This window comes from Dermacentor albipictus, chromosome 3 (assembly GCF_038994185.2).
Source record: "Dermacentor albipictus isolate Rhodes 1998 colony chromosome 3, USDA_Dalb.pri_finalv2, whole genome shotgun sequence".
NCBI lineage: Eukaryota > Metazoa > Arthropoda > Arachnida > Ixodida > Ixodidae > Dermacentor > Dermacentor albipictus.
The window spans coordinates 164,408,888-164,433,329 of record NC_091823.1 but is presented as its reverse complement, the minus strand read 5'-3'; the positions used below and the strand labels follow the sequence as shown (position 1 = coordinate 164,433,329).

The window sequence follows — 24,442 nt, the reverse complement described above, 5'->3', positions numbered from 1 at the left end:
TCTGCTGTGCTTATGTGGGTGTTTTTCTAACCTTTCGCAGTGAGCGCAGTACGTCTAGAATCGCGGAGTCCTGCACTCTACGCGGTTGTATGGGACTGGCGGCCGCACAGCGTTACGCAATTCGCGGAACTGTCAAAACTGATCAACAAGGAGAAAATAACTGATATTCGAAACTATAACATGAGAAAGACTGAAGAAGCCGTAAAAAATGAACGCAGCCTGAAATCAGTAAAAAAAAAGCTGGCGTAGGGCAAACCATGACGTATGCACTAAAAGATAAGAAGCATAATATTATCAGCAGTTTCGAAGATATAGTAAAAGCAGCGGAAAAATTCTAAGTTGACCTGTATACAGTACCCAGAGGAGTCACGATAGTTCACTTAGAAACAGTAATGAACAGGATACACAAACCCTCCTTTAACTAGCGATGAGGTCAGAAGGGCCCTGCAAGACATGAAACGATAAAGAGCGGGAGCATAAGGTGGAATAACAGTCGATTTACTCAAACATGGAGGAGACATAATGCTTGGAAAACTGGCGGCTCTTTATACGAAGTGCACCAAGTGCACTAAGGGCGCTTTACTAAGTGTCTATCGACTGCAAGGGTCCCAGAAAACTTGACGAATGCAGACATTATACTAATCCACAAAAAAAGGAGACGTTAGAGAATTGAACAATTATGGGACCATTAGCTTGCTCCCAGTATTAGATAAAATATTTACCAAAATAATCTTCAATAGAATAAGGTTAACACTGGATTTTGTCAACCAAGGGAACAGGTTGGCTTCAGGAAGAGATACTTTACAATGGATCACATCCATGTCATCAACCAGGTTATCGCGAAATCTGCAGAGTACAATAAACCTCTCTATGTGGCTTATATAGATTACGAAAAGGCATTTGATTCAGTAGAGATACCAGCAATCGTAGAGGCACTACGTAATCAAGGAGTACAGAACGCTTACGTAAAAAAGCTAGGAAAATATTGCTACATGCGTGAGGTATTTGTTTGTTTGAACGAGGCGCGTAGGCGCCATCACTCCAGAAAAGAGGAGGAAGAACGAATTGGGCTCGCGCTGTAAATCTAACCGGTCAGCGCTGCAACCGTCGTTGTAAATATAATCTGTAAATAGTTTCTCGTTTTACTGACTCGTCTTTCGCGTTAGAATATCTACGAGGTTCTGCAGCTACCTTTATTCTACTCAAGAAAAGCAGGGAGACACCTATAGAGAAAGGGGTCAGACAGGGCGACACAATTTCTCCAAAGCTATTTTCTGCGTGCTTAGAAGAATTCAAGCTATTAAACTGGGAAGGCTTAGGAGTAAAGATCGACGGCAAATATCTCAGCAACCTTCGGTTTGCCGATGACATTGTTCTATTCAACAACAATGCAGACGAGTTACAACAAATGATTGTAGACCTTAACACAGAGAGTGTAAGAGTGAGGTTGAATATTGTTATGCAGAAGATGAAGCTAATGATAAATAGCCGGGCAAAGGAGCAAGAGATCAGGATGGCCAGTCGGCCACTAGAGACTGTGAAGGAGTACGTTTACCTAGGTCAAATAATCAGAGGGAACCCTGATCATGAGAAGGAAATTCACAAAAGAATAAAAATTGGTTGGATCGCATACGGCAGACATTGCCAGCTCCTGACTGGAAGCTTACCATTATTATTGAAAAGTAAAGTGTGCAATCAGTGCATTTTGCCAGTGCAATATGAACAGTGCCATTGCATTTTCCAGTGCATTTCGCAGTGCATTTTGCCAGTGCATATGGGGCAGAGACTTGAGAGCAAGTTAAGGACCACGCAAAGAGCGATCGAACGAAGATTGCTAGGCATAACGTAAAGAGAGAAAGAGAGTGGTTTGGATCAAAGAGCGAACGGGTATAGACGATATTCTAATTGACATCAAGAGGAAAAAATGCAGCCTGGCAGGTCATGTAATGCGCCGGTTAGATAACCATTGGAAAATTAGGGTTACAGAATGGGTACCAAGAGAAGGGAAACGCAATCGAGGACGACAAAACACTAGGTGGAGCGATGAAATTAGGAAATTCGCGGGCGCTAGTTGGAATCGGTTGGCGCAGGACAGGGGTAATTGGAGATCGCAGGGAGGGGCCTTCGTCCTGCAGTGGAAATTAAAAAGGATGATGATGATGATGATGATAATGGAGGTGGTGGCCCCCCCCCCCCCCGCCCCGAAAAAAAATCCTGGGTACGTGCCTGGTGTGAAGAATATATCACTGAGCTATAAATAGCTCGCACTGTTCTTCATTTCTTGTAGTGTACATGACTGCGTTTGCTTTGATGATGAAGTTCAAAACAGAAATCCCGGAGTGGAGAAGGCTCTTCAAAAAGTGAATCTGCACCAGCGCCGTTTCAGTGACGGCAAGAAAAATTGCTGGCAGTTTTATTAGTTATGTGCGTTAGTAAAGGCTTAAGCTCAGGAACCAGGGGCGTAGCCAGGGGGGGGGGGGGCTTATGGGGCTTCAGCCCCCCCCCGAAATTTTTTCGTGCTGACCATGCACCGCCGACCAGAGCGACCCCCGGCGCCGGAAATCACTCTGGATTTTGTCTAGAATGTCTTTTTGACGCTCGAAAAGACATTTAACCGCGGAGATTGCAAACTCGGGCTGGATTTCGTGGCAACGCCCATACACCGGGAGTCACATAACGCCAAGCAGTACCATCCGAGCACAAAGTTTCAAGGGCGCTTTGATTGTGCGCCGCGGCATCTCACTGAGGCCACGGAATCTATGGAGCGCCTGGATATCAATTGCGAAACTTTATGGGTATAAATCTCATAAGCTCTTGATGTGAAAGGTGCATTGACATTTCCAAAGTTGTGCTTTAGATTTTCAATTGCGGAACTTTGTGGGTTTAATGTTCTTATAAACATTTGACGCCAAAGGTCTATTGATTTTTCTAAAGTCTTACATCGGAACATACAACGAGACAAGCCAAATCAACACACTAGCAGACGAGTTGACAAAGCAGGCAGCGAGGTCCAATAAGACGAAGCGCTGGGGTGGTTCATTTGTGCCGTCATGTCACGTATAAAAATATCAACATTTCTTTTTTAACCTACGCCAGAACATGACACTAAAGCCAGCCAAAGTAACTACGTTCTTATTTATTTTTTCTACTTTGACTTTTATTCGCGAGGACACATTGAGCCTCTTCATTTTTTTTTGTTTGTTTGTTTGTTGTCGCTACCCTACCCGCGGGCTGCCAGAGCCAGCCAGAGCGCATACGTTTTTCCCGTATGGCCCCGACCACCGTGCGGTGCACTTCGGTGCGCGTTCGGTTTGCTCTGGCCGAGTGGATTTTCACCGGACAGGGTTTTGGACGCTTTCTGGCTAGCAGACGAGAAAAAAAAACAATGGTCGCTCGCCGCCATCACTGTGGGGACTCGAAGGATTGCACCACATTCCTTGAGCGGAACCTTTCCGGAAAGTCTTGTTTCGCCGCTGTAGGATACTGAGCAGTATGCGTATGGTTCTCAGTGGACCAAGGGTCTCATGTTTTCTTCGGTATTCCTTCCGTAGCCCCATTAGGTGCCGGAAGTAGGCATTAGGTTCTGGCCAACATACTTTCCTATGCGTTTCGTATGTTTCGTATAATGTCCAAGGGTGATAACATCGTGACCACGCGCTGCATGCTGTATGTGCGAGTGAAAGCGTAGGAGCGGAGGTGGAATGGGCGAGCCGACAATGGTGGCTCAGTCTTGTGTGCGCAAAGGAGAAAAGCGGGGAGCAAGCGCGCCGCCTTCCGTCGCGCGCAATACATTGGGGGGAGTGGATGGAATGGGGGCGGAATCTAGGATTCTGTGAATCTATGATTGTGCAACATGTTTATTTGCCTTGTTTGACGCATTATATACAGTTACTTCTTCTTACATACATAGACTCATTGGATACTTATACGTATACTTAACTATCTTGTTGCGAGGTTTTGTGTATACATGCAGTGAACTTTGTGTCCAGTGACACTTTTTTGTCCTTTATCAAGCCGTATTTTCGCATTTGCATATCCCATTGTATCTTTGCATTTCTAATGTACGAGGGCGAGTCAAATGAAAGTGAGCCTACTCTAACCGCGCAATAATGGTTCGGTTCATTATCTGCGAGGCATGCGCGCAGGAGAACGGCATGTCTCATTTACAAAAGTGACACGCAGGTGTGAAGATAAATGTTCTTTAATGCTCTCATACACTGGGTTGAATATGGTTGCGTCACATAATGGACACTTCAAAAGTTGAACAGCTCGGTGTCGCGAAGTTTTTGACAGCTGAAGGTGTTTCCAAAACAGAAACTTATCACCATATGACTGCCGCGTACGTTGAACACTGCATTTCATTGACCACTGTAAAGCGTTGGAGCAAACGGTTCAAAGGACGTTGCAAAGACATTCCAAGACCGGGCCAAAACCATCGTGCAATCACCCCCCACACAATTTCAAAGGTTCATGAGCTGCTGAAACAAGAACGGAGGATAAGCATCGATGAACTGGCAGACCGTCTGAACATTAGTCACGGTTCGGTTCACGCCATAATTCATGAGCTTCTCGGTTATCGGCGCTTTGGTGCGCAATGGATCCCCAAGATTTTTATCCATCGCGAGAAGACGGACAAGTTTCGCGCTGCCTTTACTCATCTGATCGGGTATCACAATGAGCATGACGACTTCTTGTTTGCAACTGTGATCGGGGACGAACCTTGGTGCCACTACTACGAGCCTGAAACACGACGGCAAAGCTTACAGTGGAAACATTCGAATTTACCACGCCAAAAGAACGGAAAGGCCATCATTTCCGCTGGAAAGGTGTTGTTGACTTTTTTTTTTTCGATCGACAGGGTCCATTACTGAAAGAATTTGCTAAATCTTGAGAGGCTATCAATTGTTTCCGATATTGTGAAACGCCAGAACGGCAGCGTGTCGCTATCAAGAACGAACAACGTGGAAAATTGACGAATGGGGTCATCTTGTTCCACGACAATGCCTGTCCCCACGTCGCTTATGTGCTTAATAAAAAACTGGCAAAGTTCAAGTGGGAAACACTGCAACATCCGCCATACAGCTCAGACCTGTCACCTTGCGACTTCTACATTTTGGGGCAACCAAAAAAACAGCTCAAGGGAACCAGATACAGACTTTTTGAAGCAGCAACCCAAGCAGTTTTATAAGACGGGAATCACGAAGCTCGTTAGTCAATAGGACAAATATCTAAATTCTCATGAAGACTACTTTTAAATAAAGTACCCCGTTGTTGGCTCATTCATTTGACTTGCCCTCATATATCTTGCAGAACTCCTGCTTTTTATACGTGCTCTCTGTCGCGACTATAACTTCGGTGCAATTACTCACGATACACGACAAGGGACAGCTACTCCTGCGTAATACATTGGAACAAATGACAGCGTCATTGAGATTTTTCACTGGCCATTGCATATATACAAGAATGTGAGCACGGTTCTTGAATGACAGTTTCATTAACATATTTGTCCTCAACTTGTTCAGTTCACTACCTTTTAATTTTTCATATCAGCGGCATGCACTGCTTTCCTGGTTTCGGACTGATATAGTTCTAAAGTTCGTGTGATATTTTCTTTACTTAATAAATAGACAAAAAACATGGAAGCATTGACGTCAGTCATGTTGGGCACAATTTTTGGCACATACGAGTATAATATTTTATGAAAAAATACATATTTTACTTGTATTTACAGTGCGTACCTTTCAAAAATTCATTTGCAGCGTCTTTGGCAATGACAATGTAGTTATTATTCATGTATTTGATCCCTCGATAAATTGTTCAAGAGGAAGCTTTAGCTCGGGCCCAATCCGACGCGGCCTGTTCAAATACTTGTAAAACGCAGAAACGCTTTTCTGAGATAATCCTGCTAATCGCTTTTATTGAAATTGGTTGCATTTGAGAGAGAAAGTTAAATCCTAGTGTCTGTTGGAAACAGAACTTCGATTTAGGGCCTGAATTTTGTTTAAAATATTTTGGAAAATTCAAAAGTTTGAAAAATAGAAGCACGACGTTTACAAACTAATAGCTATGCATGAAGAACAGATATTGTGGTTCTGTAAACGGCATTTATTATAACAGTCAAAGCGGACAAGTTGTCTGTCAATTTGTATCTTACGTGAATTGGTTACGTTGTGTACAAGGGTTCTGCAAAAGCCGTATTTCCACAATACTAGATTTTTTTGAGATTCATGTGTAACATATCTGTTTTGTCCGCTGTAGAAGTACTATTAGGTGCAATTCACAGAATTGTGATATCATTTTTCATTGTTGAGTCACGGAGTTTTAAACCTAATAGTTTCGTTTTCTCAGAATTTTCAATTTTGGCCAATTTTTAATAAATAATTGATCACCTAAATGAAAAATTCGAATTCAATAGTCACTACAAATAAACTTTTTCTTTTAAAGTCAACAAACCTCCTCAAATTTGGTTAAGTGATTGCAGGGAAAAACGAATTCCCCTTCTACATGTACTTAAATAGGAGCACCCGAGCAAAAGCTTCCTCTTAAAGGGCCCCTGAAACGGTTCGGACAAATTTTGTAGGCGCATAGGGTACAGCTTAAGTAGAACATTCGCACCACAATTTAAGTGAAGCGTTACGTATTAATGGAGCTGCAAGCGATTGGAAGTTACCCTCCTCCCTAGCTATGCTTTTCCTCCTCAACTCGCTCGCCGAGCGAGCGGCGCTAAGCTCCGCCTTCACTGGTTCAGCGTCACGATGCAACGTCACATCGCTCACTTCCGGTTGTTTAGGAGCACGCCCCCTCCCGCGCGAGACCTCTCCGCAAGCCGCTTGGCCGTCGACCGAGAGCTATCGAAGCAGCGTGCGTTGCGAGCATTCTGTCGTAGCGCCGAACGTGTCCGGTACTCCGCTAAAAACAGGCAAGCTGGTCATTTCGGCAAATGACTGGAGGCATAAACTCAAGCTGATGAAGGAACTTTAGCGTAGACGTACGTGAGCAGCCTGATCGGTCTGCCCGGTCCAGACACTTGCTGGCGCAGCGCTTAACCAGTCAAACAAAGCGCTAATATTGCTCTAACCAAGTGTAAAGCATTTTAAACATTTACAAATCAACGTGTTGATGATTACACTCCTGCGAAAAATACACACCAGCAGCAAAGAATACACTTCGTTGCTGCTACTGTGTATGGTTGAGCTCTGTGCCACCAGGTGGCTGCACCGTGCAGACCGTTCACATTTGCCCTTCTGCTCATCTCGTGGCTCATCCCGGCACAGTCAAGCGGCCAGACCCTGTCCCCTTGCGCTTGCGTTTGCCCTAATACTGGACTCGCGGTTTGCAGGTCGCTAGGTTTGCAGTCCACAAGGCAACAAAGTCGAATCATAGTGCTCGCGAAAAGACTGAAACCTACTCTGACCGCGGAGCTCTCGTCAAAATGGAGTACGTTGTAACACAAGCAGACGGCACTTGCTGTGTGCCGGAAGTGCTGAAGTGTACTAAAAAACTATTCTTGTGTATTCTCTTTAAGTTATTTTTTTTACAAAAACAAAGTAACTAACATTCCAACTATTACGAGCATCATTTGTTCACCATAAAGTTGGAAAAATTATCGACCACGCGCCGTGGTCAGCCAATCATATAGCTCGCCCATGTGACGTAATATGGGTTATTTGCATCATATGGGTAGGGGCGGCTTAAAATTCCGCCGAGCAGTGCGCTGCGATCGGCAGCGATGTGTATTTTTAAAACCTTATAATAAATTACACGCTTTACGCAGAGCACTTAGATGCATCAATTAATGATCAGAAGAACCTACTCTAACGACTCAGTACGTTTGTAGAAAATCGCCAAAATCGTTTCAGGGTCCCTTTAAGGAGGAGGCTGAGCTGCAACGTGCAGCTATATATATATATATATATATATATATATATATATATATATATATATATATATATATATATATATCTTGGGCCAGTGGCGTAGCCGCCCCCGAACAAAATTTCTGGCTACGCCACTGTCAGGAACATATGGCAGAAATGCAAAAATTTTGCTCTGTACGTATTGCTGGCCTTTATCCCTACTCGGCATGCCTCCGCACTGCGCTCAAACTTGAGGCAACCAAAAATCTTAAAAACGCTGGTGTCAGTAGCTATGAGCAGAAATATTTTTGCAAAGGGAGACTTTTCTATTTATTAAATAACCGAAACCTGGACTAACTCGTTCATTCAAAAACATTATGGGGTTTTATGCGCCAGAACCACTTTCTGGTTATGAGGCACGCCGTAGTGGATGACTCCGGAAATTTTGGTCACCTGGGGTTCTTCAACATGCACCTAAATCTATGCAGATGGGTGTTTTCACATTTCGCAACTCGTTTGTTGACACAAGGATCTTCCAACGGCACAAACGGCGAGCCACAAGAGGTGTTATTGAAGCGTATCATCTGGTGGTTTGCCAAGTTGACGCGCAGAGTGTTTTTATTTTGCCTGCAACGCCGATGTTTCTCTGCTTTTCTACGTCCCCTGTTTGCTTGCGCTTTCTTCTGAAGATGAACTTGCATATTTATTTATTACTGCACTTGTATTATCAGATCAGAGCACAATTCGTTGTGCACATACACCAACTGATGTTTCACAGAGTTGAAGGTCCAAGTATGTGGGACGATGTCCACGCACGTGGTTTGAAGAAGAGGTAGGCGAAGAAATGTTCCGTATAAAAATTACAGATAACAGTGGCAATTTCGATGGAACATTGTTTCACGCATTTATTGTTATGCGTGTTAAAAGATACGGTGAAAAACAAGTACAATATATGGAACGTCCTTTCATATATTCTATGGTGTCTTCTAGAAGGCCGTTTAATTTAAGTTATTGAAATAAACTAAGCAAAATGCAAATAAAGGTGGAACGAAAGTGAATCGAAAATAAGTACGCTAAGGCAGACGTAAATGCTACCGATTTCTTTCTCCATAACATTGGCTTTCGCGATAACACACTATTGGAAACAAAATAAAGCCTCTTTGCAGGTAACAGAAGCAACTGTTAATTGCTTGTGACCTAGCTAGGTTTCCGCTGCGGCGGTCAATGGCTCGATAAGTGCACGCAAACATTCATAGCTCTTTAGGTGTTTTGCATTATATTGTGTGCTTTTGTTTCTGATTATCCTTGCAGCATGGAGTCGACCGCGTTACCTTCACAAGCGTAAGTTCTATATGCGGAAAAACCTGCAGCAACAGTTATGATTACACCAACATAGAAAATTGAAATGCCAGGCCAAACACCCCATCACCCCAGCGACTCATAGTTCTCCCATGTTGCTAAGACTTAAAAAAAACGATGCTCAGGTAATTGCTCACTGAGAAATTATGAATCTATAGAAATGACACAGTACCCCATATTATCTGTATTATTGAAAAGAAATATGATTTTTATTATGCAGCAAGCGCAATTACGTGTTTAAGGATCTGTTTATAAGGGAACTTCTTGCTTGGCGATTAAGTGGCCCGGAGTTATGCCTCACGAAGGGCTTGTCAGTAATATGTTTCCTGTAAAAATTAAGATATGTTAGTACATCAGCAATTTTAGTGCTAAATGCTGCTATTACCGCCGTGTGCACTTTGAGTTCTAGCTTTGATATATATTGGACTCGCCGCGGGTCTGCGTTACCGTGCTTCGTTTTGGGAGTCATGGTCTAGGGTTAAGACTTGGTTAATCGTTTGCTACATTTTTATAAATTTGCAGTGCAAATACAGCAGAAGACGAGGACCACAATGTACACAACAGTTCCTTGCACATCTGGAGGAAGCTTTTTTGTATCGAGTGAAAAAGAAAGCAGACGAGCACGATAAATGCCGGTTGAAAACAGTTAAACAAAGTTTCTATACCGGGTAATTCAAAATGTGTTCGCATGTGCTGTGCGCAACTGTCTCGTTGCGCGTGGCCTCACTACGTCCCACCGACCATGATGTTTGTATTATTGTATCGTTGGCGGGCTGCACAGGATGTTCCTTGACAACGGTCGTGAAATGGCTCTGAAGGATGCGATGCAGGGCACTATGTATAAAAAAAAACGCAAGTTGCGCGTTACAGCCTAAGCAACGTAGGCCGACTTTGAGAGCCATAGCCCGACTAAAACAAGCAGATCGTGCTTAACCATTCGACAACAATTTGCCATCCGCAGACTCCCACTCAGATTAGTCCAAGCGCCAGATATTTCAGACCAAGCGCCAGTCAATTTAATACAGGTACCACGCATTTAATCCCAGTGCCAAATAATTTAATGTACACTCCACATATTTTATTCTAACGCCAATGAATTCAAATATTTACTTTAAAATTTATTCCAAAGTAAATATGCACTTTTGGAGGTGTTGTAGACACTCCAACATCACGACGAAATCTTATAATTTTGCGCCGGCCATAAATAACTGAAGAGCCTTCTTGAAGAGGGTTGTGATGTAGCAACGAAAATGGCTTTCCCACGCAATACATCATCCCAATAATGCACTGTTATGGACATTATGGTATTGCCATGAACAGGTCGTGAAAAGGCAGCTGTTCGATGACTTTGCTGACATGCATTGAAAGAAAGGGGCTTCCATCAACAAACCATTGGTTTCTAAAGCTGATAAAAACAGGCTGAAAAGAGCGTCATGTGACATCTCTTAATTTTGTTTTCTACAAGCCCCGTTGATATGGATATCAAATGAACGAGCTTCGAACAATCTCCACGATTATAACTACGTAGAGTATCGAAGATCACGTGGAAGAAGGTGTCACGGAATCTTAGGTAACATTCGCCAGCTTATTCCTGATTCCCAACCATATGAACATGGACATAAAACGATCGGGCTTCGAAGGAGCCCTGCGATGGTATACGCACGTCGTGCACGTCAAACCACGAAAAAAAGGGTGTCACGTGCAATCACGTAGCCATGCAGATATGGATATCAAACAAATGGGAATCACAAAAGCTATGCGATGGTACCCACGTAGTGAACGTTAAATCAGGAGGAAAAGCGGTTCAGGTGAATTCACGTAAATTTCGCTAGTGCATGCGTGATTCTAAACCGTACTTACCACTCGTACACGAATATCAATCCAAAGGGCTTCTGAGAAGTTCTGCCCTTTCACGTGCATTAAAATAATTTATGGAAATTTCCTGCGACTTCTGCAAATCGCCACAGATAACAATTATTTCTTTACAGCTTTCTTTAGTTTGGTGTCTCTCCTTTTTAAATACTGGCGCAATGCTTTTCTCAAAAGATAACCTTACGCACAGAAACAATATTACACAGCTTATTGAGCGCTCTTACGGTGTACTGCGTAAAAAGGCGTAATTTACGAAGTTCAGATATTATTCGTTATAATAGTGTTACGTAGGAAGACGCAGACGAAAAGCTATGTACAAATATATTTACAAGAAAAATACGCTGCGCTTGGCCAAGAGGCAACAGCCCGCGCTAGCTTCTAATCGTCGTCGTCGTCTTCACACTGCTGGCCTGTCGTGATCGCACATATTGTGCCGTAGCACTACCCCCGGCTGCAAAAGCGCCGTCCCGGAGCGACTAAAGATCGAACTCGGAAGCAGTGTAGTAGGCCTTGAGCCTACTGACGTGTACGACATCACTAGATGCCACAGGAGAGGACGAGGTTGAGCCCACAGGAGCAATTTTGTAAGTCACAGGCGTCACCTGGCGCAGCACGCGGTAGGGCCCTGTGTATCGCGAAAGAAGCTTCTCTGAAAGTCCGACGTGACGAGAGGGCGACCACAGGAGCACGAGCGCACCAGGTGAAAACTGTACGTCACGATGGAGGGCGTTGTACTGACACTGCTGAGTGGTCTGTGAGGCCGTAAGTCGAGCACGGGCAAGCTGGCGTGCATGGTCGGCGAGGGCGATGGCGTCGCGCGCATACTCGCTTGTTGAGACCGCAGCAGGAGGAAGTGCCGTGTCTAGGGGCAAGGTAGGTTCGCGACCGTACAGTACATAAAAGGGAGAAAATCCGGCGGTGTCGTGCCGGGAAGAATTGTACGCAAATGTTACGTAAGGAAGGACAATGTCCCAGTCGTGGTGGCCCTTGGAAACGTACTTGGCCAGCATATCGGTAAGAGTACGGTTTAACCGCTCTGTCAGGCCATTGGTTTGAGGATGGTATGAAGTAGTCAGTTTGTGTTGAATGGAGCAGGAACGCACAATGTCAGCGATAACTTTCGAGAGGAAGGTTCGACCACGGTCAGTAAGCAGCTGTCGCGGGGCGCCATGAAGCAAGATAATGTCGCGCAAGAGAAAGTCCGCGGCGTCAGTGGCGCAGCTGGTAGGGAGAGCCCGAGTGATAGCGTATCGGGTGGCGTAATCAGTCGCGACGGTTACCCATTTGTACCCAGAGGATGACGTGGGAAAGGGACCGAGCAGGTCTAATCCAACACGAAATAACGGTTCCACAGGGACGGTGATCGGCTGGAGATGACCGGCAGGTAGCACCTGAGGTGTCTTCCGACGCTGGCAGGGATCAGAGGCAGCAACATAGCTTCGAACGGAGCGAGCGAGACCAGGCCAATAGAAGCGGCGGCGGACGCGGTCGTACGTGCGGGTTACCCCAAGATGTCCTGCAGTGGGTGCGTCATGCATCTCAAAGAGCACAGTCTGTAGTAGATGTTTTGGCACGACAAGAAGAAGATCAGGGCCATCAGGGAGGAAGCTCCTTCGGTACAGAATGCCGCCCTGGAGGACATATCGGCGAACGGATGCGTCGGTAGGTGTAGAGCGCAGACGCTCGATGAGTACTCGCAGCGATAGGTCTCGGTACTGCTCACCGGCGATGTTAGCGAAGGCAGACACAGAGAAAATGCCGTCGGCGGTACTACTGTCGGCGTCGTCAGGCTCGTCTACCGGGTAGCGAGAGAGGCAGTCAGCGTCCTTGTGTAGTCGGCCAGATTTGTAGGTGACAGAGAACGAATATTCTTGGAGGCGTAAGGCCCAGCGACCAAGTCTTCCTGAAAGGTCTTTCAATGAGCATAACCAACAAAGCGCGTGATGGTCTGTGACAACGGAAAAGGATCGGCCATATAAGTATGGGCGTAATTTCGCAACCGCACAAACTAGGGCCAGACACTCACGCTCAGTGATGGAATAGTTGTGCTCCGCGGGTGAGAGGAGCCTGCTGGCGTAAGCGATAATACGGTCGTGGCCACGCTAGAGTTGTGCCAGTACTGCTCCAATTCCGTGACCGCTGGCATCAGTACGGACTTCGGTAGGCGCGGAAGGATAGAAATGGGCCAGAACGGGAGGCGTTGTGAGAATGTCGATTAGATGAGAGAATGCAGAGGCCTCGTTATCGCCCCACTGGATAGGAGCGTCTTTTTTCAAAAGGTCGGCTAGTGGTCGTGCTATGGCGGCCAAATTCCTCACGAAACGGCGGAAGTACGAACAAAGGCCGATGAAGCTGCGCACATCCTTGACACACTTCGGAACAGGGAAGTTCGTAACAGCATGGATCTTGCCTGGGTCCGGTTGCACTCCGTTCGCGTCAACTAGATGTCCAAGGACGGTAATCTGGCGACGGCCGAATTGGCACTTCGATGCGTTGGATTGCAGACCGGCTCGCCGAAAAACGTCCAGGACTGCTGAGAGGCGCTCGAGGTGCGTAGCGAACGTTGGGGAGAATACGATAACGTCGTCCAAGTAGCACAAGCACGTGGACCATTTGAAACCGTGAAGAAGGGAGTCCATCATGCGTTCAAAATTGGCAGGAGTGTTACATAGGCCGAACGGCATCACCTTGAATTGATAAAGACCGTCGGGTGTTACAAAGGCAGTCTTCTCGTGGTCGAGATCGTCCACGGCAATCTGCCAATAGCCGGAGCGAAGGTCAATAGAGGAGAAATAGCGAGCACCGTGGAGGCAGTCAAGGGCGTCATCAATCCGAGGTAGGGGATACACGTCCTTTTTGGTAACCCTGTTAAGGTGCCGATAATCCACGCAAAAGCACCATGAGCCATCCTTCTTTTTTACCAGCACAACCGGTGACGCCCAAGGACTACATGACGGTTCAATAATGTCCTTGGCAAGCATTTTGCGAACTTCTGCGTGAATAACTTGACGCTCAGCTGGTGACACTCGATACGGGCGGCGATGAATAGGAGGGGCATCGCCGGTATTAATGCGATGTTTGACAGCTGTAGTTTGGGCTATAGGACGATCGTTAAAGTAAAAAATATCGTGGTAGGAAAACAGAACGCGGTACAGTTCACGAGCGTGCTCGGAGGGCAAGTCGGGGGCAATCATTTTCCGTAAGTCAGCGATGGTACAATTTCTCGACTGCGATGGTAGAGGAGTATCGGATGAAGTGTCGTCTACTGCAATGGATGCTACTGAGTGATCCTCGAATGAACAAAGCTGGGCCAAAGACATCCCACGTGGCAGCACTTGTGTCGCCAAGCCAAAGTTGACCACTGGCAGGCAGACGCAATTCGCCGTAATAGATAAAACTGTATGAGGTACTGTGATCCCGTGTGTAAGGAGGACGTCTTGCATAGGAGCCGCGATGTAGTGACCGTCGGGGACTGGTGGGGATGAGACTAGGTCAACGTAGGTCAGTGCCGAAGGTGGCAAGCGAACGAAGTCGGCGGAACTGAGGCGACTGGGGTGTGGTTCAGCAGGATCCAGAACAGGCAGGTCAAGGCGGAGAGTACTGGCGGAACAATCGATGAGAGCAGAATGTGCGGAGAGGAAGTCTAAGCCGAGGATGATGTCGTGGGGACAGTGGGCGATGACTGTGAATAGCACGATTGTTGAGCGATCGGCGAAGGAGACGCGGGCGGTACACATACCAATTACGGGGGCTGTTCCGCCATCGGCGACACGGACAACAGGTGTCGTGGCGGGCGTGATAATTTTCTTGAGCCGGTTACGAAGGTCAGCGCGCATTACGGACAAATGCGCCCCAGTGTCTATGAGAGCAGACACAGAAACACCGTCGACTTGCACGTCAAGAAGGTTCAGATGAGTGGGCAAAGTCAGTAGAGGATTTGGCGGCGTAGGGAGCAATGCAGCGTCACCCCGAGGCGCTGCATCGTCTAGTTTTCCGGCTGGGAGCGGCGTCCGAAGGGAGTCGGCGAATAGGAGCGACGGGGCTGGGGAGAGCGAGATTGTCGTCGTTGGGGCGAAGGCGAACGAGAATAGGGGCGGTTCGTTGCAGGAGAATCACTGGCGGCATTATCGGAGCGTGCGGCATGGGGACGAGAAGGGCCACCTGAGGGGCGAGAGTAGGCAGTATAAGTAGACCGTATCGGTGAACTCCGGCGACTACGACAGTGCCGAGAAATGTGCCCGATTCGATGGCAATGGAAACAAATAGGCTTGTCGTCAGCAGTGCGCCATTCAGATGGGTTGCGGAAACGTGGTGGGTAAGAAGATGCGGGACGGGGCGAAATCGAAGAAGCCGGGCGGGTATCAGGGCGATGGGCCGAGCAGATGGTGTGAAGACCCATGTTTTCAAACTCCTGGCGGACAACTGCCTGGATCAGTGAGACCGTGACTGCAGATGTGTTGGTGGGACTGGAGTCGAAGGCAGCCGGATAGGCGTCCTCGATCTCACGCCGGACGATCCTGGTAACATCGGCAGTGTTGTTGGGACGAGGAGCATCGGCACAGGAAGATGTCGCTGGGGTGTTGGGCAGACGGGCAAACTGCTGGTCAATACGTCGGCTTTTGGCGAGTTCCAGGCGGCGGCACTCTTTTATAACAGCATCCACCGTGGCTACGTTGTTGCAAACGAGCAAGTTGAAGGCGTCATCGGAAATGCCTTTGAGGATGTGGGAAACCTTGTCTGACTCAGTCAAGTGGGTGTCAACTTTGCGCCACAGAGCCAAGACGTCCTGAATGTACGTGACATAGGGCTCTGTTGACGTCTGCACACGGCCGGAAAGCGCCTTCTGCGCGGCAACTTGTTGACCGTAGGGGTTGCCGAACAAGTCTCGAAGCTGTGTCTTAAGTGAATCGCAACTGGTGAGCTCATCTTCGTGCGTGCAATACCAAACTCGAGGTGTGCCACCGAGGTAAAAGACTACGTTGGCGAGCATAATAGTAGGGTCCCACCGGTTATTGCGGCTGACGTGTTCATACAGGGTGATCCAGTCATCGACGTCTTCCCCATCTTGGCCCGAGAATACGCCAGGATGACGGGGAGCGGGGAGAGTGATGTAGGTCGTCGAAGTGGCAGCAGGTGTCGGTGCCGGCGGAGTCGGGTTGTCGTCGCCGGGAGCCATGAAGGAAGGCTCGACGTACCGTCCACTGCGAAGCTCCGTGACGAGGTACAGGGAACGTCCACCTCCACCAGATATGTTACGTAGGAAGACGCAGATGAAAAGCTATGTACAAATATATTTACAAGGAAAATACGCTGCGCTTGGCCAAGAGGCAACAGCCCGCGCTAGCTTCTAATCGTCGTCGTCGTCTTCACACTGCTGGCCTTTAGTGATCGCACATATTGTGCCGTAGCAATATTGTAAAAGTAGTTGACTGGCAGCTTTGTTAGTGACAAGGAACAATTTAAGCAAGAAATAATAATAAGATTGGTCAGAGAGAATACAGATATGATCAGATTTATGGAAAACCATGGGTGTACATTGGGCTGCATAGAACATGCATGGAAAAGCCTACAGTAGGGGTAGGCCAACTGAAATTTGGGGTTGGGTCAACTTAATATTGCGGGGTCACCCCATACGATTTGGGGGTGGGCCAACTTGAAATTAGGGGATGGGACAACTTGAATTTTAGGGTGCGCCAACTTAAATTTTGGGGTGAACGAACTTGTCATTTGGGAGTCGGCCAACCTGAAATTTAGGGGTGGGCTAACTTTAGATTGAGGGGTGGGTCAACTGAAATTCGGGTGTGAGCCAACTTAATATCTAGGGACGGCATAACTGAAATTTGGGGGTGGGCCAACTTAAATTTTTGGATTGGTCAACTTGAAATTTGCGGTTGGGCCAACTGAAATCTGGGGGTACGCTTTCGAATACTTAGACAAGGCCAGGGGAGTTTCTGCATAATTTTTTGATGGTAGGTGACGCAGCATTTCCGTTGCGCACATATTTAGTGTGTCCGTATCCAGGGAGGTAGCTTAACGACAGGAAAAGAATATTGAATAATCTGGAGTGAAGATGCGCGGGTAACCCATTCAGAATCATACTGTCACAATGGTGGACTATCCTGGTACTGCCGCGGGACCACCTGAGCTGCTCACTGAGCTGGTGAACGCATCAGTGTGCCTGCACAATTGTTTAATGGTCGACTGGGTGTACTGCCTTGGAAGCTATGGTGACGCAGTGTGTGGCGAGGAAATGCAGGATTGGTATCGGAGGCATGCCATCACAAAGGCTGGAGCAATCGCAGTGTCCAGCCGTAATCGATCTCCTGCAGCCGCGGCGCTCTGAGACCAAATTTCCAATTATTGTCTGCAGCAAGCTCTGCGCTACGACAGGGTAAGATAATTAGACGAAGCTGACTATTTCCTGGATCTTTTATTATTTTGTAAGTAGCTATTTACATAATAAGAGCGTCTCGCAAAATTAGATTGTTTTCATGAAACTGACGTTTTTTGTGTCTGTACTGTACTACAGAGAAACTGCATATGGCTAGAGTTCCGTGCATTTTTCGTGTTTGTGCGTCAACAATAAAAATACACCTAGGTGAGTGTGGCCGATCATGGAGATAGCGCGGTACCTGGCCGACACGCAGCGATGGTGAAACAGGCTTCGAGCACTTGTGAACAGCAATTCGAGCAACAAACAAGCAATTGTTTGTGAACAGCACACAGACTCACGAATGCACTTACAACCATACGCCTTTGAATTGCAAGAGGGCAGTCCCACCAAATGTGGGTAAGTCTGTGCCGTACAAACGAAAGACGGAATTTGCATATGCCCTTTGTCTAAATCTCCAGGCAAACGCAAGTGCGACATCCGCAAGTTCATGACCCTGTGCTTTCGATAGATTAACCGTGCCCCTGTTATCATCGTTGGATATTTCAATGTGGCCATTTAAACACCAGACAAGAAAGGGCTAACTCTGTTCTAGAAGAGCTTGCTTTGAAGTGGCAGACAAATCCAAGCCATTCAGCTACTCAACAATGATCGTGTATAAATTTATGTTAGGCCAAGGATCTTACTAATGTTCTAACGATCCAACCAGTACACATCACAGTATAATCACAACGGTATCGTCACTACCATTACGAAATGACGAAAATAAATACCGTACCCTTGTCTAACCCTGCGTGATGCGCTTCAGCTTCGTTGTTCATCCGCTTTCACAAAGTGGAATGATTCCACAATTTTTTCTTGCCTCTTTTTGGTATGAATATTCCTCGAGGCTGTATTTGTTTTGTGTATTGTGTGCTTCAGTCATTTTTAATTTTTCTCATTTAGCGTTGCTTAATCACTGTAATATTTTGGCTGATCCTGAGCTGATTTACGCTTTAGTACACAACGCTGCTGTCTAAAGATACGTACAATGTGACTCTGCATTCTTGTGTAACCCCAGCTGATTGGTTTACTTGTTAAAATATATACAGTGGGTGGAAAATAATGAGCTTTAAAGTGTGTAAGCATCACGTTTACTGATTTGTAACTGTTACAACAGTGAAACGAAAGACTGATGGCCTGCACAGCACATGGCACGGCTCAGTTTGCACATTAAGCTTTAACTAAAGAGTAGCAGCAATTTTCAAACAGGTAGGTAATCATAAAGCAAAGGGAGATAAAATAGAAACCGCCAGCGCAAACTTAATATATATTGCACTCATGGTAGAGAACAATTTTTAATGCAAATGAACAAACTTGCCCGACAGGATCACCTGCTCACTGCATGGACGAAAGAGCAATAGGTTGCCCTCATCGAAGAAAATGGTAAGGCGTGCAGACAGAGACACAAGAGAAAACAACAGATCAAGCGCCATGTAAAGATATGTACCGCGTTTGTTTTGCCGTTTTATCTTCACTTGTGGCCGTATCTGCGTTCCTTACCCTTTTCTAAGATGAATGTCTGCCAACAAGCTCAACTTTCGGTCATTCTAAGCATATTGCCTTCTGAAACTCATGACATTGCAGCCATATATAGAAACATATACGAGCAACTCCACACATGAGTATGTAAAAATCATCTCAGTCATGTTCGTTCAGAGGTTGAGGGGGAAGAGGAAGAAGTTGCAATAAACAAGGATGATTATCCTGTCATACTGATTATGTCAGTTTTATTACAAGAGTGAGAGAAAGCATCACGCGATTTCGCTAGCCAGGGCAATATAACCTCCTCTGATTCCGCCCCTTCCACTCTCGGGGCCTCGTGCGTTGTCTCTTGGGTACCAATCGGTCCACGTGGCTGCCGGACCATTCGACATCGTTTAGTACGCGGTAACATTTAGCGGCGCCTGACGCCACAAGCATGGATGCAAGCAGAAAGTAACGCGCGGTTTTCTGCTATCGCGCCCGTCGTTCTTCGTTTCAAATGCGCTGCCTTGAAATGTGGAGAAAGACTGAGGCGCCTTACCCATGACGACAGAATTTTCAAAGCGTCACTTGCCCTTACCGCCGCGGTTATTGGAGTCAGCAGCGCTCTCGCCTCGAAACCCGTTCAGAATGCGCGAGCACATTCTGTTCCGTCTAATCAGCTGTTGTGCACCTTGAAATGCGGTGCGTATTTTCTCGCTAATTTTCGTCTTGCTGTCTTGCACTTCTGCAAAGACGAGATGTGTTGCGGTACATTCTTGTCGCGTTTTCGCTTACTAAAATGCTATGCTGTGCGTCTTTCGTTGTGAGATAAATCGATAGAATTAGCCTACACTCGAAACGCCGAAGTCGTCGCGTTTGCTGGAGACTTATGTGCAATATTTTGTTAGATTGTGTGGTGCGACGTCATTACGCTACTGAGAAGCGCCTGTTGTTGCCGATCTCCTGAGAGGTCGAAGATTTTGAACAGAACCACAGCGTCGACTGGGACCGTCTGCCTTAACAATGGGCCTGCACAGCCTTCAATATGTTAGGGGTATCCGGCTCAGCCATGCATCCTTGGGCACAAGAAGGAAAGAATTTTACAGCGAAAGCTATATATGACTAGCCTTCCGTAGTTTTATTTCGGCGTCCACCAACGGAAACGAACTTAGCAATTTCTAACAAACCCATACGGGTAAAGTGTGGCGGCGCAGCTGTCAAAATACGGACAGATTAGAACACTCGCCGTGAACAATAGCGTGATGTCAAGGTTATCGCAGTATATAAGCAGAAGTATCGGCGGTAAAAACAGCTGCGTTATCGATGGGGCAGAGACGTATATTTCGTGCACGCGAAGAACAACATGACTACGAGGAGCGCCGGAGGGAACAACAATGAGAATGTAAACGGCGCCGGCGCGAAACGACCACCGACGAAGAACCTTCCCGCGATGCTAAACGAAAACGACAATCGCAAGCTCGGGCACCTCCGTACGAGCAACGTCGCCAGACTTGCAACGCGAAAAATGACAACCATTCCACTCGGTGAAGATCGAATAACAACGAAAGCACTTTGCTTTTGGTTTGGGAGCTTTGGTTGTCGTCACCTTTCGTTGTCATTTTCTTCCCACGGGAAAGGAGTCGCTGCGGAACCTAGGCTCTTGCTTGATCACCTCTACATGTTTGCGGGCACGAAAGGTGTTCTCGTTTCACTGAAACCGCCCTGAAGCGCGACGGGTCGTGCTTGAGGTGGTACTCGAGTTGTTTGCCACAATGGCGCTTACCCGAGGCCTTCTTTGGCTACACACAACTTTGGCGCCTGTCTGCTGCTTAAGCGGTGAGCGGAGTCTGCGGAGCGTATGGTGGTTCGGTGCCTTACCTGACTGACACAACACAAACTCGTCTGCGTCACACGCTTGAGCTTACACTAACCGCGGCGTGCGCGTTTGTCATGCCTACCATGTGCGCCTCTTCCGAAACCCACGCAGCAGATGCAACCAGAGCGAGCCCGCCTGGAATATACCGCTTGCCTATCACGTGACTATGGCGTATTTCTCCTCTATATTTTTTTAATGCTTGGCTTCCAGATTGTCACGTGAAACTTCCTCCTAGTGCATTTCCTCCATGTTAAGATCGCTAGACTTTCACCCTCTGTATAGTCCAGCACGTTAAACGTGTCCCGCAGCACCGCGGATACCAGTTGTGGCCACAGCGTAAGCGCAGAAATGCGCCGGGAGGGAGCACTGTATTGTTTGTCGAAGGTGCGAATTCTTCTTGCTCGCTTCAGTGCTTGTTGCTGGTCAGCCAAGCTAGTGGGCGACGCACACTGCTCCAGCGGCTCCGGCGTGAGAGAGGACTTGTTCTACTGCCACGCCGGCCATGCTAGACTGTAGAGCGTCCAATGTTCGCCGCCGTAGCGTAACTGCGACGCGCACGGATCACGTGCGCGTTACGCCGGACTAAATCCGCGCCTTTAGCTTGGTCGCTCCCATGCACTCTCGATCTCCGAGCGGAGACAGAACGCGTCCAGGCTCCACGCGCTTTGAAGGTAGACAACCGGATACAGAAAACCGGCTAGACTACGGGAATACATCGCACTAAACGAACATCGTGGGCACAGCGCATGAAGAAGCTATAGCAGTGTACACTTATTCTGTGGCTATAGCAGACTTGCGGGACCCGTTCGCTCGTACACGGGAACGGTATAAAAGCAAGGGAAGCAGACGACGCAGGCGCTGGTTCTCTACAATAAAAATGTGCTTCACTTCCGGAGAGTGATAGTGGCGGCGTTTTTCTTAAAACTTTTGGTATGAAAACCGTCCATTTTTGCGAGAGTTTTCTGAAGCATTCATTCTCATTTGAAGCGTGAATGTTCCGAAGAGGTTACTGCATGAATAAGTTATCTAAAACTGGGCTTCTCACGCGATCCAGAATTTCGTTGCAGTTAGCCTCTAAGGGTGCAACTTTTTCCACAACTAACACCCTTACAGTACGAACTGTTTAAGGGTGGGATTTATAGACACATAAAGCCCGTAAAGGCGTAAATGCGCGTACAGGGCAGAGTGTATGGAACCGCCGCGACCATGCATGCACATAACACAGCGTCACGTAGGTACTGTCGTTTCAAATGTTGGAATCGCTTGAACTGCTGCCTTTTGCTCAGTTTTAAACACAACTTTGTGGAAGCCCACACGAGTGCCATCTCGTCCCGACGACTTTTCTGTACTGATCTTAACAGTATATGCATTATTCGGTTTCAGAGGCCGTTTCGTGCTTGGCTATTCGACAAACGCGCACACAAAGTATCAGTACAGCAGTGAAAGGGCAAAAGCTGAAAGCACTTAGGAAGACTGAAATGTATACCGCACTATGCTGGACGGGACCGCAGGTAGTGGAAATCTCCTGACTACGTTTGTTGAATACAAAAAAATATCCTTTGGAGCTAGGACAGCTTTGGCATATGAGTTTGTTCCAGATACTTTCTCGGCACACAGTGAGGAACACTCTGCGTGTGAGTACAAATATTGCGCCAGCAAAGCGTGGCGGAAAATTTCAGCAATGGCAGGCCCTTTATGTTTGACGTGTCTACGCTGCGCAGCCTTAAACCTGAAGTGGATACAAAACAAGCTGTCATCATACACGAGTGGGGTACTGATGCTAAAACCACAGAACTATAATATTTCGTTTGCCCTAACCATTCTGATTTTCCTCAAAGGGAATCGATTTCAGTGAAGTTCTGCAGATGCCCATCGCTGTGCCCAGGACTGCCCCGTGGCCATAGCACTTGCTCATCTACCATCACTAGTATATAAAAAAAAACTGATGACCATATTAACAGTTTGTAACCAGACACCATAGTTCCTAGCTGCTCTTAATGCCAGTCGGAGTGATGTCGGCAAAATTTGAGCTATTCTGAAAAATTCGGTAACGACATCCGTGTTGAACATCGTGACAAATTTACCTGAGGTCATACAAACTCACTGCCGGTGGAGCGCAATAAATTATACTTTATTTTTAACCACGCGTTATATGCGGTGAGCCACCTTCGCACATTCCTGACACTCACAAATGGTACCATTTACGAATCAAATATTTTTTTTTCAAGCTTTAGGCGGATATGTTGCCATTCACGAACAGATGTTGATCATTGATGATTATGTACCACATGCGTATTTCTGTCACTACAGCTACAGTACGGAGAGTGCCACCTCTACTTCACTACAAAGCCTTCCTTAGAGGGACTGACAACCGATTCATCAGGATCTAGATTTTTTTTTTTATGGCGCAACGAAAACTCACACTCGATAGTGTTTACAGCTGCAGCGGTTACTTCCAAAAGCTTACAGATATTCCATAAGCAGAATTTTTCCATATGAGCAGCCTCTAAGGAAGTAAGAGTCCCTCCTCGAGCAACGCTGAGAAGTGAGAGGGATGCCAATGGCCCGCCTCGCAAATTGTGAAAGCCGCCCATCACTTTGCTTTCACAGATGTGAGGGGAGTTGTGGTTAACCGCGCATCAAGTTTTACCTCTTCCACCACTTTTGAATCAAAATACAAAAACTGTTACAATAAGTTTGTATTCACATACAGACGTTTCTTAAATTTGCACCACACTTCTCCCGAGTACACGCCTACGTCATGGCTGGTTGGCCTTCGTTGTTGTTATTTTGACGACAGACGAGTCAAGCCAACTCATCAGAAACCAAGGCCAAGGCAGCGCCACTTTTTTATTCACTACAAACGAAGGCTTATCTGCAGATTGTAAGTTTGAGAAAACTTATAAAAGAAAAAAAAGTGAACTTCATTTCAATACTAATCAAAATACCAGGAAGCGCGTACACTAATAGAAGGTCACGTGATAAGCCACTTATGCATTTTCAAGTTTTTGTCGCGTGGGACCAAAGGTACTTTTCCGCGACTTATAGTGAAGGATTAAAATGATAATTTACGAGAAAGGCATGGCTAATTTTAACCGATATGATACGCAATATTTGCATCAGCGCGTGTTATTACGATGCATGTTCTGCGCTGGTGCATGGTCTGTCCATGCATGCCTGTGCTTCAAGGTCTGTCCCTTTGAGGGTGCCTTGCACCACTTTTTATCGAAATCGAGAAATGCATTTGAAGTTAAAGTAGAGTACTTCAGTAATATATTGCCGGAAAAAGTACTGCAGTTCGTTCAGCAAATGAAAGGCGGAGTTATTTGCCATCACCCATCCCCCTTCGTGGTGCTTCGGCTCCTTATTCAATGGCTTTCACTGCGAAGGCTACAGCGGAGCGGGGCGTGCCCCCAACGCTTTGCCCAACGGAACGTCACCGTGGCACGCAGTTGAAATTTGATTTTGGGTGTTCACGCAGACACCACTGCTTCCGATTTTAACGCCTACTATGCACCAAACTTGGTTGACTCCAATCAACCGCAGGGCGATCAGCCAGCAGAACGAGACGTTAATTTGAGG

The 24,442-nt window shown here is 46.7% G+C and overlaps 1 protein-coding gene across 1 annotated transcript in view; it reads right to left on the bottom strand.

Moving 5' to 3' along the window:
• Positions 1-9,393: 9,393 nt before the first annotated feature.
• The window catches only part of LOC135905160 (uncharacterized), a 250,165-nt gene continuing 235,116 nt past the window's right edge, over positions 9,394-24,442 (bottom strand). The window contains exon 8 of the mRNA XM_065436178.2: positions 9,394-9,541. Within this exon, the coding sequence (XP_065292250.1) occupies positions 9,527-9,541 (15 nt within the window). The 3' untranslated portion in view covers positions 9,394-9,526. The remainder of the gene's footprint in view (positions 9,542-24,442) is intronic.